Raw genomic sequence first — 14548 nt, forward strand, 5'->3', positions numbered from 1 at the left:
TGCAATGCAAATCTGTGCTTTCAGAGTGCAATGCCAATCAGCAGAGGAAGAGGCAGAATGTATTGACAAATCAGCTGGCAAAGTCTGTGACTGAAGATGTACATGCCTGGCACATGTAGACCATGCCCCGAGTGTTTTTGACCAGTGTCTAACATGAAGATCGATCAGAGCAATGGTGAGCTGAATCCACTAGATGCATACTCTGGTTTCCTTGTTAAGTATTCAAGATGTCTAGTTTGCTTGGTGAGTTTCGTGCAGTGAGAGTTTGAATATTAATGAGGTGAGCTGTGGCGTTAAAAAGGCAATTAACAATCAATAATGAGCACCAACTGGCATCTCACTGCTGCCAAGTGAGAATCTGGCCATTGCAACCCACTTAGCACAAGTACACCCACAATACCATCAGGGAGCTCCGCAGTTCTGTCCCAACAACACTGACGGAACATTAGTAAATTTCCAAGTAAGGATGGTGAGTGGTGACTGGTGGCATGAATTACCTACTCCTGATTCTATGTTGCTATGTTCCTAAAATTTTCACTTCTTTGTATTCCAGACCCCTTTGGGTGAAGATTAATTTTCTTTCCCTGCAGTAGAATTCCATGTGTACATGTCAAAGAACTAAGAAATGGCCATGAATTAAGAAAGAGTTAAGAAATCCAGAACCAGAGGACACAGTTTAAAAATAAGGGGTAGGCCATTTAGAACAGAGTTGAGGAAAAACTTCTTCACCCAGAGAGTGGTGGATATATGGAATGCTCTGCCCCAGAAGGCAGTGGAGGCCAACTCTCTGGATACTTTCAAGAAAGAGATAGATAGAGCTCTTAAAGATAGTGGAATCAAGGGTTATGGGGATAAGGCAGGAACAGGAAACTGATTGTGGATGATCAGCCATGATCATAATGAATGGTGGTGCTGGCTTGAAGGGCCGAATGGCCTACTCCAGCACCTATTGTCTATTGTCTAAATGGCCATGAAAGGAGAGATGGGATTCAAAGGATGAGATTCTGCTTCATGGTTCACAGTCCATAGGATTTCAATAGAAGGATTCTTGCTAATGCATATGTGAGATCTAAGCAGATACTACTTTCAGGATTTTACTATGGAAACTGCATCTGACAGAATATACTCCAATAGCTGACATAACAAGAAATGGAGAATATTCCATCACGAAATGCATTTTATGAATGGTAGAGAGTCAAGGGCTTACTTGTCACTGAATTCCCAGATGTTAACCTGCTCAGGTAGCCATAATATTCATATTGTTGGTTCAGTTAAGTTTTTGGTCCATGGTGATTTCCCATAATGTTGACATTAAGGGATTTCAGTGATGGTGATATTACCATCAAGGAAAAGATTATTCTGTCTTGTCAGTGTGGTAACTACCACCTGTGATGCAAATATTACTTTGCAGCACAATCCTGAGTGCTGTTCAGGTAGACCACATGGTCTAGTCCAATAATAGGGAACACCTGGTATGACAAGTCAAGTTATTTTCATTTGGGTCCAGATAATGCTGAAAGCTAATTACCCTAATGGTTCAGAGATAATGGGAACTGCAGATGCTGGAGAATCCAAGATAACAAAGTGTGGAGCTGGATGAACACAGCAGGCCCCGCAGCATCTCAGGAGCACAAAAGCTGACGTTTCGGGCCTAGACCCTAATGGTTCAGTTGGTTCTCAAACAATGAACAACTTCAAAATTGTCAGAACTACATTCTGCTAAAGTGATGGGTAACTTTTGGTTGCGAACTGCAGCTAGGTATGTGTCATTGGTCCTTCGCTGGTTGGTTGTCCTAGATACTTTGGTTTAATGACCCTTGGGACTGAGTGCAAACAGATGTCCCCTTGCTTGTACAAAATTCTCAGCAACACAATGGACATAAATAAGCAACTTACAGACGAAAGTGCAGATTTCCACAGGTTGCTTAAAAAAACATCAATGGTCAGAAGTAAAAATTGTACGTGGAACAAAAGCAGGGAAGAATTTAAAATTAAACTGCAGCACAATTTTTTAAAAAATTAACTTTGTGCCCACTGAAGACTAACTCTTGTACTTTATCCTTCCGACGTTTCCAGTAGCTGCTTGAGATACCCATGACGACCAAAACAAACAAAAGCCTAATGTGCGGCTATGAACCAACAGAGTGCGCTACCACCGACCGACAGCACTGTCAGAAGAGCCCCTGTGACGTCACCCGGCGGTACGTCCGCGTCACATGACAAACGCGGGCGGCGTGGCCATGACGTCACCGGGGTACCTCGCGAGAGTTGGGAGCGGAGGTTGGGGCCTAGCTTGCCGGAAGAAGGAAGCAGCCGCCGCCGTCGCTGCTCAGGGAGACCATGGATGGTAGGCTCGTTCAAACCCGACAGCTCCTTTCACCGAGGACACGGCGCTGCGCCCCGCAGTATTGTTCACTCGCTCGGTTTCGTTTAGCTGGGGTTGTCAGGCTTTAGTTTTGACCTGGACACGGATGCAACAGCGTTAGCCATAGTGGGAAGTAAATATATGAGGGTGTGGAGTAAATGAGGGGAGAGGAGTAAATCAGGGGTGTTGGGGCGGGAAGGAAAGTAAGAGGGTAGTGAGAAGTGGGATTGGTAAATGTGGGGGCAAGTAAATAAAGGGGGTAAGGGTAGAGATAATGGGAACTGCAGATGCTGGAGAATCCGAGATAACAAAGTGTGGAGCTGGATGAACACAGCAGGCCAAGGAGCATCTCAGGAGCACAAAAGCTGATGTTTCGAGGGTGGATGGGATGTGGGTGATTAGCTGGAAGTGAAGCAGAACAGGGGACCCTCATCTGTCCCTGTGCACCAGGTACATGTAGAAGTGAAGAGGTCACCCCTGATTAGGGCCCTAAGTGGAGGTGTTTGATACATACTAGCAAAGGGGTATGGCTTAAAGGGATTCAAGTGAAAAGGAATAGCTTACATTTGTAAAATTGCTTTTGTTTCCTGTCTGCTTCACAGCTAATGAGTTGCATTTGAAGGGTAGACAATGTTTACTTGTTAGTTTGTGAAGAGAGAAGATAGAAAGCGGGACATAACAACACCAGCGCTTCATCAGAGGCTGACTGATGATGTTACCTAGAATGGTGACGAAATGTCTGAAAACTAACCTTCGAGCTCAGCGAGCAAACTCACATCCAGACAATCATAAGCAGAAATAAATTAAATGAACAGATCATCTTTGTAATGATTGAAGGTTGTGTTAGACAAGACAGACCCTTTGTTTACTTTTCTAAATATTCTAAATCATGAGGGGACTGGTCAGGGAAAAACTTGCAGTTGGTGAGATGTTTGAGACCCAGGTGTTTGCTTTCTTTGTGAAAGTCAACAGCATGGAAAGCTGTCTTCTGCAGTGAATAGTTAAGATCTGGTTGGGCATGTACTGCCTGTAAAGATCAGTGCAGGTTCAATTATGGCTTTCTGAAAAGAATAGACTAATTATCTCAAGATAAATGTGCAAGGCTGTCTGGGGTGGGGCGGAGTGGGGGGGGTGGTGGGGGGGGTGGGGGTGAGAAGGACAGTAGCACAAAGTGAACTTCTTCACAGACCCAGCACAAATGTAATGGGCAAAGTGGTCTGCTTCTGTGCAGCAAATGTTCGATGACCTTGGTAGGCTCTCATCTTAATGCCTCATTGGAAAGGCAAAACTATCTCATTACTGCACTACAGTGTCAGCCTCCCTTAAATGCTTGATAATTTAATATGGGGGTAGCTAACCCATGCCTTTCTGGCTGAGGACAGCACGTGAGCCATTGAGCCAAGACTGACTGTAAAAGACAGCAACTTGTGTTCATTTAGTTCTTCCAACTAAGAGAATGTCGAGGTACTACACAGGCATAATGGAAAAATGAACAATGAGCCAAAGAATATGGCATTGTGAAAGGTGACCAAAAATTGGTTGAAGTTATTTTAAGAGGGATCTTAAAGCTGGAAAACATAGTGATTTAGGAAGAGAACCCTAAAATGGGGAATTCAAATGTTGTAAAGTGTGGCCCTCAAAAATGGAAAGAAAGAAATGGGACATCCATAAGAGGCTAGAGTGTAATCGGGTGTTTCCAGAAAGGATTTTCTCAGTGAGAGAAATATATTGAGGGGGAGGAGTGAGCCCATGAAGAAATTTAAAAACAAGGATAATATGAAATCTGACCTATTGGAAAACTGGTGTAGATCAGAGAGGATAAGGTTGATGCTTCAGCTGCAGGATGGGATGTAGGCAGTAGAACATTGAATGACTCATTTATTATGGGTGGAGTTCTGTCAAGGACAGATTTGGAATATGGAGTGTGCAGGTGACAAAAGTACAAGTAAGGGCTTCAATTCCACATGGACTTGGGTATTGGGAAAATGGGTGACCTGGGATTGGAAATGAATGATTTTTGTGATAAAAAGAATGTGAAGTTGTGATTCTCTGGGGGTTGAATGAAATGCCATGTTGGCAACCTAATAAGGTTGTTATAATTAGTCTGCTATGGCTCATTTTCTATATTTAATTCTCATTCTCTAATGAATCTCTTGACAAACTTGTACTTGCAGCATCAGTTAACAGGATTAAATAGGTGTGATTCCTTCAGATAGCACCCTAGAGATTGTGAAATTCTATTGTCCAGTAGTGAACAATTCCAACCTGGGGATTTGGAGGGCATTGTCATAAAGATCAGATTTTTAAATTCATTCATGAAATGAGGATGTTGCTGGTTCGGCCAACTTTTTTTATTGCCTACTGCAGTAGACCATTAAGAGTCAACAACATTGCTGAGATTTTGAGTTTCATGTAGACCAGGTAAGGTTGGCAGATTTCTTCCCTTTGACATTACTGAATCAGATGGATTTTCCTTGTTAATCGACAGTGGTTTCATGGTCATCGTTAGATTCATAATTCCAGATTTTGAATGAATTCAAAGTCAACGACTGGAATTGAACCCAGGTCTCTGGATTAATAGTCCAGCAATAATACCACTAGGTCATCGCCTAGCCTTAAATGGCAAAATATTGGAGTGTAGTTGGGTGAGAGAAGCTGAACTGCATGCAGTTGAGCAATATAATTAACATATAATTTTTAGGGTTAACGATCTTTCTGTGGTCTTAAGAGGGCCACAGCTTTGCTGTACTGTTGGGCTAGGCTCATCTAGCTTTGCCTGAAAACTAACTAGTGACTTAAAAATTTAATGTGATTTCCGAATCTTTAACACACGTTGTGGCTGTTCAAGACAGCAGCTCAGTGCCTTCTCAGTGATAAATAGGGACAGATGTTAAACACTGGCCACAAGAGAATTTTTAAAAACTCACGTGTTCTGATTGAGTTCATGGGCCTGGCACCAGAGAATGACTTAATTGAATTCAACCTCGTCTTTAAGAAAAATGTGTAGCATTTTTTGACTAACATTGACTTTTCTGGGTTTGGATTTCCAACTTGACATGTTAGACACTTCCTGGTTTCAGTCTGAAGCCACACCCTGTAAAATGAGGTGATCAACATATGACATCACTTCACGTTGTTAGAATACTTGGGAAGATCTACAGTATAACATTTGTTCCTACAATAGTCCCTTTTTATGAATTTTCATGCTTCTTACAGTATCCAAATTGCTTCTCTATATCCAGTGCAAGTAGATTCAAAATACTTTGTCTCACTCTAAAATAAAAATTGGAGGTAAAGAAATGTATATCAAGATTTAATGGAGAGAAATTTCAGCAAACTGGGTGTTTTGAATTAATCAGTCTAAGTATTGAGGTTAGGTGTACAGAAAGCTGATTCTGGGTATCACTGATTTCCTGTTTAGATAATGCATTTATCTTTGAAAATATGAGTTGTACTTAAATCTTTTAAAAAGATGGCCATGAAAATCTAGTGTCGGCAATGTGATGCCGTTAGATTGAAGCTGGAAATCATGTTTGCATTCCATTATAGGTAGTTAATGTATGGACTCATGTTGATCTGCAGTGTGGTTGATGATCCAAAGTGTGAAAACATGAACGTGGACTTTGAGTAGGCCACTTGGCCCTACAGCCCCCTGGTCTGCCATTCATAAGGACATGGCTGATCTGATTCTAACCTCAACTCTGTTTGTGCATTTCCCAGATAAACTTTCTTCAACTTGGTAATCAAGAATCTATCTACCTTTGTCATGAAAATATTTAGCGTTTCAGCATCTGCTGCCTTTTCAGGAAGAGAATTTCAAAAACTCTGAACCCTCGGAGGAAAGAAAAGGTTTCTTTTGTCTCCATTTTAAATGGGTGACTCTTTAATTTTAAAATATGACCTTAATTTTAGATTCTCCCAAAAGAGAAACATCCTTTCACATCCATGTGGTCAAGTCCCCTAAGAATCAGCTGAAAAAACATTGTAATTTTTGAACTTTCTGTTCCAGTCATCAACATATAGATATACTGATGATGCTGTGTGGAATCGGCCTTATGTATTTCTTCTGTTGGTTTCCTCATTTTCTTTTCACTTGACATTTGAAATTGGGCAACATTTGTGAGGCTGTATTTGTAGCCAGTTCACAACTTCATGTTGTGGGATTTGAACATGCAGCTTCAGTGTTGCTGCCGGATTAATGACTATTAGTTTATAATAATGTCCTGAGGTTAGAAAAGGATGCTGTAGATGAAAGCACATGCCTTCTTGACAAATTGACTTGTACAAGTAAGATGCACATGTTTGACACTTGATAACAAATAAATGTCAATAATGCTGATTTGTGTTTAATTGTCTCTTTTTGTTTGTTGTTACAGATACTTTGTTTCAGTTACGGGTAAGGACCAAAAATCTAATTTGTTTTTCCTGTTTTAGAAATTTACTAGCATGTTAATTTACAAATTTCACATTGCCTATGATGCAATTGCAGTACAGTAGTGTGGTAGGATTTCTCATTGAAACCTATACACAAACTATACATGCACACAGCCTATTTACAGCAAAAGGATCAATCAATTTATTGTGCTCTCTCATCTCTCCTCTATGGCCCACTACCTGTGGAGCTTCTTATGTCATGTGTTCTCTGCCCTTCCCTTCCCCATCACCAGTACCATGACTGTCACCCCAGGGTTTAAAAAAAAACAACATGCTCACAGACATAGAAGCTCAAAGAATTGATTTCTGGTCTTTCTAAGTTAGCTAGTATTAACCAGAAAAAGTGGACAGCCCCATTTGTCAATAATTGGAAAGCAAAGGGCAGGACTTCCCCTTTAGCTCATTATCCAGCAATTCTTATCCTGTACTGGAAAACAAATGCTGGAGAAACTCATTAGTTCTGGCAGCATCTGTGGATAGAGAAACATTTATGTTTTGAGCCCAGCGTGACTCCTTCTCAGTTCTGAAGCAGATGCTGCCAGATTAACTGAATTTCTCCATTGGTTGGTTTTGATCTCCAGCATCTATAGTGCTTTGCTTTGATTTGATTATCGTTTCTCTTCTACTTGCCACTAGAACTAGGTTTGGGTGTTTTTAAATTGCTGTGGGACATTTCTGATGCTATCTGTTTATTGACATTCATTGTTCAGGATCACATGAGAAAAATCACCTCTAGAATGATTTACTAAGGGAACATGCCCAAAATTTGGGGCAGGGAAGACTCAATACTGGAAGAATTACTTTGCTGCTTTTTTTATACATATTACATCGAGGTATTTTATCATTCTTTTGAATCTCTTACAGTTTACATCAAAACAGCTGGAGAGATTGGCTAAGAAGGCAGAAAAGGATTCCAAAGCTGAGCAAGCTAAAGTGAAGAAGGTTAGTGTTTGCTTTGCATATTTTCAGTTGATGATTTCCTGAATATAACTACTTATTACAGTGCATATTCTTATAATTTTGATCTCGTGCCAGAATGAGTAAACTTGATAGGCTAGGTAGTATTTTCATTGGTTTTGTTGCTTGGTAATTAGATCCCATCTGTAACTGTTGGAAGTAAGGCAGAGCTGTCACATGTACTGACTTCTATGATTCACAACTATTCAAATAATTGTCACCTGTTGATATGTTACTGTCACTTTTAGGCTACTTAATCGTGCCACCCACCCACCCAATTTTATTTTGGCTTTTATCAATAATTGTGTTCCAAATTTTTACCTGTATGCTTCCAGTCTTAAGTGGTAAAGTGAGAAGGAGGATTATGAGAATGATAATCACTTTTTCTTCTTCCACCCAAGGCTCTTCAACAAAAAAACATTGAAGGAGCAAAGATCTATGCCGAAAATGCAATTAGAAAGAAAAATGAAGGACTGAACTGGTTGCGAACAGCTTCCCGGGTAGATGCTGTAGCATCGAAGGTGCAGACAGCAGTCACGATGAAAGGGGTATGAAATAACTGCTGGTACTTCTCAAAGAACTTCATTCCTGTGCTCCATGTACCGGACTTATTACAAATTGTTGAGAATGTTCTGCAGATGCACAAATAATGCTGATCAGACCTGGTATGCACAGGATAGTTGCCCATCTTTCTCGTCTCTGTCCCTCTTATGTAAATCTTTGAGTCAAGGGAATTGTTCGTGGATTGACTGACAAGATGAAATTGTCCTTTTTGTTTTAGTAAGCCTTACTTCACAATGCAAGGACTACTGGATGAATAATCCCAATTTAAAGAAGCAGAAGTGGCATGATAATACATATTAGAATATTGGTGAAGCAAAAGGTAAAGAGAAAGCACAAGATCCTTAAGGCAGTTACTGAGGTGGATAAACTGTGAACAGTCATGTGCACTTTTATAAATTTGAAGTTGTAGTACTATTATTGTGCTGACTCAGTATGTATCACAGAATCTACATACTCTGTGATAAGAGGGTGTAATGGAAGCATATTTAATTGTGGAAAAATTAAAACCAATGATGTGCATTTAGGCTAAGTAGATAGAATGGATCCTGGAATGTGTACAACATGCTGTGGCCTTAATTGATAATCAAGACCAAGGTAACAACATCTATATTTTATTTAATGAGATGGATCAATCTTTTGACAGATTTCAGACTTTGATTTATTTTTTACTTATATCTCTAGGTTACAAAGAATATGGCGCGTGTAACACAAGGATTGGATAAGGCACTGAAATCCATGGATTTGCAAAAGATTTCTGCTGTAATGGACAAATTTGAGCAACAGGTTCAGAACCTTGATGTCCACACTTCAGTAAGTACTTTTTCCACTGTTGAAGACAACTGATATTTGTGTACATCTTTTTGGATCCTTTATTCTTCTTTAAATGTTTTAGTTCGTTGTACATAGATATTTGGAATCGTTTTATTGTTTCCCTTGTATTTTCTGCCTGTCTGTATTGTTAAGTGCAAGTTGTTACTAAGTGGCACATTTTTATTTACAGGTGATGGAGGACTCGATGAGTTCTGCAATGACACTGACCACTCCTCAAGAACAGGTTGATAGCCTCATCATGCAGATTGCAGAGGAAAATGGGCTGGAGGTCATGGACCAACTAAACCAACTTCCAGAAGGTGCAGCATCCCTTGGTGAATCCTCTGTACGTGAACAGGATAAGGAAGACCAGCTTTCAAAAAGGTGGGAGCTATGGGACACTTACATTTTAAACTGTTTTAATATAACATTTGTAAATGGATTATAAACTTTAAATCTTATTGTAGTGGATATGAGAGAAGTAATGCAACATATGAGATGCAATTCAAATGAGTTTCCCTGGCTATTTCCAGCAGCACTGTGAAATAACTATAACAAATCTATTTACTTTGGAATTTCCTGCCACAGTTCATTTAGAAGTCTAATGTAAGCCTTTTCTGTGATTGGAATGCTAGTTTAAAGGAGTTTTTCAATGGAATGTAAATGTAATGTTTGAGTAGGAACAGGGTGGCTTGGTATCCTGGTTTATTGAACTCCTCTGTCAATCATCTTATTAAAGGTGTGCATTAATTTTTTTTTAAGTTTCCCCGTGCCCTTGTCCGTAAAATGATCAGACCTTCCTCCCATCCCTTTCTATCTCCGAGATGGATGCCTCTGTTTTATATCCTCTCCATCCCAATTCCCTGGTCCACCATTTATTCAAAGGCCTCTTACTTTTTTCTGGTCTACTGTCTACCCGCTGTCTGATATATTTATGTTATTACTGTCACAGTCTTCATCCTTTTTCTTTTAATAGTCCACCCAAAATCTCCCTTGCTTCCACAGCCATGGCTGAGGTCTTAAAATAGTCTCGCTTTTAAAGTGCAACAAAATTCAAGTCAGTCATTTGATATGCTCTGATATGTGTAGCTTCTTGCAGCTATTCATTAAAGTGTAACTGATTTCGGGTTGATTAGAACTTGATCTCAGGTAGATATGTTAGCATGGCAAAACCACCAGTTACCTGGTGTCTGCCAGATGACTGGCAGTTATCTTGCAAAGTTGTTCAAGTTTAAACCATCATTTGATGGGTCAAGGCATTGTCCTGAGTTGTAAACTGAACAATGTTTGTCATCTTTTAGTTAAGTTGAAACAGGCACAATGCATATGCACTATTTCTGTCTGCAATACAAGGGTCCTTTGTATTAGTGTATGTAGGTTTTGATGTACGCCAGTGCTGACTGACAATCTTTAGTTGTTAATATAATTTCTGGAATACTTAGGATTATTTAGCAAACACAGAAGTTTAGTAGCAAAAGTAAACCACTTAGCCATTTAATAAGATCATTGCTATTTGAACATTGCACCTTCCCTGTTAACAAAGTGTGGAGCTGGATGAACACAGCAGGCCAAGCAGCATCTTAGGAGCACAAAAGCTGAATTGGGATGGAGAGGATATAAAACAGAGGCATCCATCTTGGAGATAGATGAAGGGTCTAGGCCCGAAACGTCAGCTTTTGTGCTCCTAAGATGCTGCTTGGCCTCCTGTGCCCATCCAGCTCCACGCTTTGTTATCTCGGATTATCCAGCATCTGCAGTTCCCATTACCGCTGCGCCTTCCCTCTTGGCTTAACCTTTCACTGCCATGCCTATCAAGAATCTATATGCCTATCTGCCTTTAAAATTATTCAAAAACCCTGCTTCTCATCATCTGTGTCTTAAATGGGCTACCCTTTATTTACAACCAGCCAACACCAGCTCTTTTCACATACACCCTGTCAAGACCCTGCAGGATTTTGTATTTCGATCAAGTTGCCACTTTCTTTCCTAAACTTGACCCTATCCTGAGCAATCTTTCCTCCTAATACAGCCCACCCCAGGTATTAGTCTACTACATCTTCTGTGAACTGTGACCAACATGCTTTTTTGGTCTCCTTATTTAAGGAAGGCTGTAACTTTGCAGTACTTCGGGCGCGGTGTCATCAATGCCCTGAATAACTGAAGCATAATCTCTCTAGTCTTGCATTCAGTTCCCCTCACAATAAGCAATAGTATTCTGTTGGCTTTCCAAACGACTTGCTGTACCTGCACACAAATCTTTTATGATTCATGCACGAATATACCCAAATCCCTCTGCATTTTAAAAGCACTGCAACCTCCTTACAATTTAAATAATTTTTTGCCAAAATGTATAACTGTCATCTTCCCACAGTATACTTCATTTGACATAACCTTTTCATTCACGGAAGCTCTCTTAATCCCTTTGCAGTGCCCATATGTTATTTTCACAAATTACCTCCCTCGTCTATCTTTTGTCATCTTCAAATTTAACAACTGGACCTTTTGGTCCCGTCAGCCAAGTCAGTTATAAAAATCTCTGAGACACACCATACGTTACACGTTGCCAACCAGAGCATGGCCCACTTGTGCCTATTTCCTGCTTTCTGTTAGTTAACTGATGTTCAATCCATGTTAGTATGTTACCTTCTCATACTTTGAGTTTTTATTGTCCACAATAACATTTGTGGAATCTCAAGCGTTGTCCAATGTGAAATTGCATCTACTGTTGAATACATCATTCTGTACTTGTTTGCTTTGGTAAAATGGTCAGCGGCATGGCCATAATGTACCCAATCCTGCGTGTGGGAAAAAATATACAACCAAATTTATTTGTTGTAATCCTGAGTTCAAACTTTGTAATTTTAAAATGTTTAAACAAAGTGTGTATGTAATTTTGTTTTCCTGGTGCTCTCATGACTTATCAATGTTCTTTTCCAGGTTGGCTGCTTTGAGGAATTGAAAGTGGAGTTTGCTTCTAATCCCAGCTGATGGACTGTGTATGACCCTGTGTCACTTTTGTACAATGTGTATAATGGCCAAAAATGTTTACTTTCATTATACATACATTAGTATGATTAACTACTTTCACTTTAAGCTCTTATAAAAGCTAGTCTGAATTTAAAAATATGTATATTAGAGGGTTAACTATAGATTCTCATAGTCATGACTTTTATCACTGAATCTGAAGTAAAACTTTCTGACAAGCCCTTTATGCTTTTATGTTAATATGATGTACACACTCAAATTAATTTGTAGCTTGCTTCAGAACCATACTGAAAGACTGCAAACTTGTCTTCATTCTTGATTCTGAGACCATTCTGGTTTGGCTGATCTTGGGGCAATATGCAGGATAGGTGGCCACCTGAAGTTTTATTAAGTGTTTCAGAGTTCTGGAAGGATTTTGCTTTTTCAGAGTATTGATTTGCTGAATTTTGCATGTGTCTACCTGGACGGAATGCTATCTGAGGATGAAATATTCTTCTATCTTTACCTTATGAAGTGAACTTGTATCAGTTGGTAAACTCTTCCTGTAGGCTGCTGTTTCCAGTAAGGTGTGCTGACTTCTGTGCAACAAGCAATTAGGTCAAAACAGTAGGAAATGAGATCTCTTTACCTTTTCTACAGTTGAGAATAGAATGATGGCATGCTTTAGCCACACATGATTTTGGTTCACATATATTGTCATAAACTCTGACAGCCAATCGGCTGTCTCCTGTGAGTGGACCTAGAGTCTCTGATATCATTTATGGGATGGGGATTTGTTACCTTTGCTCTGCCAACTAAGCAAGAATAATGTTACAACTGCAACTGTAGATGCAATCAAGAATTTGAAACAATCTGGCCTTATTTTAAAAAGTGCCTCTTTTGTGTGCCCTGGTTTTTTCTTAAAATGATATTAATTTGCAGAAATTAGTTATGCGACTACTCTGAATTCAGTAAGCAGTTGATTATAACTTCAAGTATGCTCACTGGAATACAAGACAATGTACAAAATATATTTGTGTATACCTTTCAAGTTGTACCTTGAACATATGCAGTTCGGACTTATTGGAATTAGACCATTTAGACTAGGAGAAAGAAGGATAGGACATAAAGTCCTGAATTGTGTTAGACTGTCAGTCTGAATGTTCAGCAAGATAATAAGCACACAATCACAAGTTTTGTAATCGTGTATTTGGGAATTACCTTCAGAAGTTAAACTTTTTGGAAATGCTCACTGTCATGTGGAAGTTGCACATTATCGGTTAAAATACTTCACTCCTCCATGTAAAATTTTGTCATAATTGCTTAGCAATTTGTATGATTTATGGTGTAGCCTTGATTTTAAACTAAAGCCAATTATAGCACGTGGCCTAAATTTTTATCCAGGTGTGCTTTAACTATTTCAGTAACCTTTAGATTGCAATGTAATTAAATTGAAATGCAACCAAGTTCATTCCAACACAATTTTTGCCTCATTAATGAAAACAGCAGCATTAGGTATTCTGTAATTCAGTGGTCTATCAAATTTAAACAAGGACTCCATGCTAATGCAGTGCACTCTACATATTCACAGGTTGTTGTTGATTTTTTTTTTCTATTTTTAGCTATTTAGATCAAATGCCTGTATGATTCCTTATCCAAAACAGGCTGCAGTTTTGAAAATTTTAGGTGGTTAAAACAATCAGGTAATTTGTTCTGCATTATCACCAAACCCGTTTAATAACACATTAATATCTCAAAATAGTGACACTGAAGTTGCTGCTCATGTGCTAAAAAGTTCCCCCACAGCTTAATTTAGCAATTAAAGCCTTTAAATTACTTACTTTCTTACAGTGGTGCCTGAATGCTGCTATAAACTAGAATGTTCACAGACCATGAAGATTAGAGCTACATGCTGAAAAATACAGCGAGCTAGACTACCTAACTATGAAAGTTGTTTTAAAAATACTCAGCCAAAATTTATGAAATAAACATAAATATGGAAAGTTCTCAGAAGTTCAGGCAGCATCAATGGAGAATTAGAACTAACAAGAGGTTGGTGACCTAAAATGTTAATACATTTTCTTTATGGATTGCCAGTTGGTATTTCTAGTATTTTCTGTTTTCACTTCAGTTTTCAACAAATGCAATATTTGGCTTGTGTGTGCTTTAATTCATTCTTGTATTTTAAGTATGTAATAGCAATAACAATGTTTGCTGTTTAGATTCTTTGAAACACTTGAATAGGTGCCTGGAAATGTTTTATATTCCTTTCGAAATAAATATTTTCTGTTGCTATACTGTGTGATTGATTTTAATATTTGTTTTAGTTGGGCTGTGACTTTTTTGTTTGGGTAATGTGATTATTTATATGCAGATTAATGTTGAAGTTATTTTCAGATTTAGTTTTAATGTGATTTGTATTTTTGAAATAAAGGATTTAAATTATCTCATTTC

General features: G+C 38.9%; 1 protein-coding gene across 1 annotated transcript; it reads left to right on the top strand.

Moving 5' to 3' along the window:
• Positions 1 to 2251: 2251 nt before the first annotated feature.
• On the top strand, positions 2252 to 14475 carry chmp1a (charged multivesicular body protein 1A). The gene is made up of 7 exons (XM_048546771.2): positions 2252 to 2347; positions 6742 to 6761; positions 7664 to 7741; positions 8158 to 8304; positions 9002 to 9130; positions 9321 to 9514; positions 12068 to 14475. Exons 1-7 carry the CDS (start codon positions 2341 to 2343, stop codon positions 12087 to 12089), a joined length of 597 nt encoding a protein of 198 aa, XP_048402728.1. The 5' UTR covers positions 2252 to 2340; the 3' UTR covers positions 12090 to 14475.
• Positions 14476 to 14548: the final 73 nt, after the last annotated feature.

This window comes from Stegostoma tigrinum, chromosome 16 (genome assembly GCF_030684315.1).
Source record: "Stegostoma tigrinum isolate sSteTig4 chromosome 16, sSteTig4.hap1, whole genome shotgun sequence".
Classification (NCBI taxonomy): Eukaryota; Metazoa; Chordata; class Chondrichthyes; order Orectolobiformes; family Stegostomatidae; genus Stegostoma; species Stegostoma tigrinum.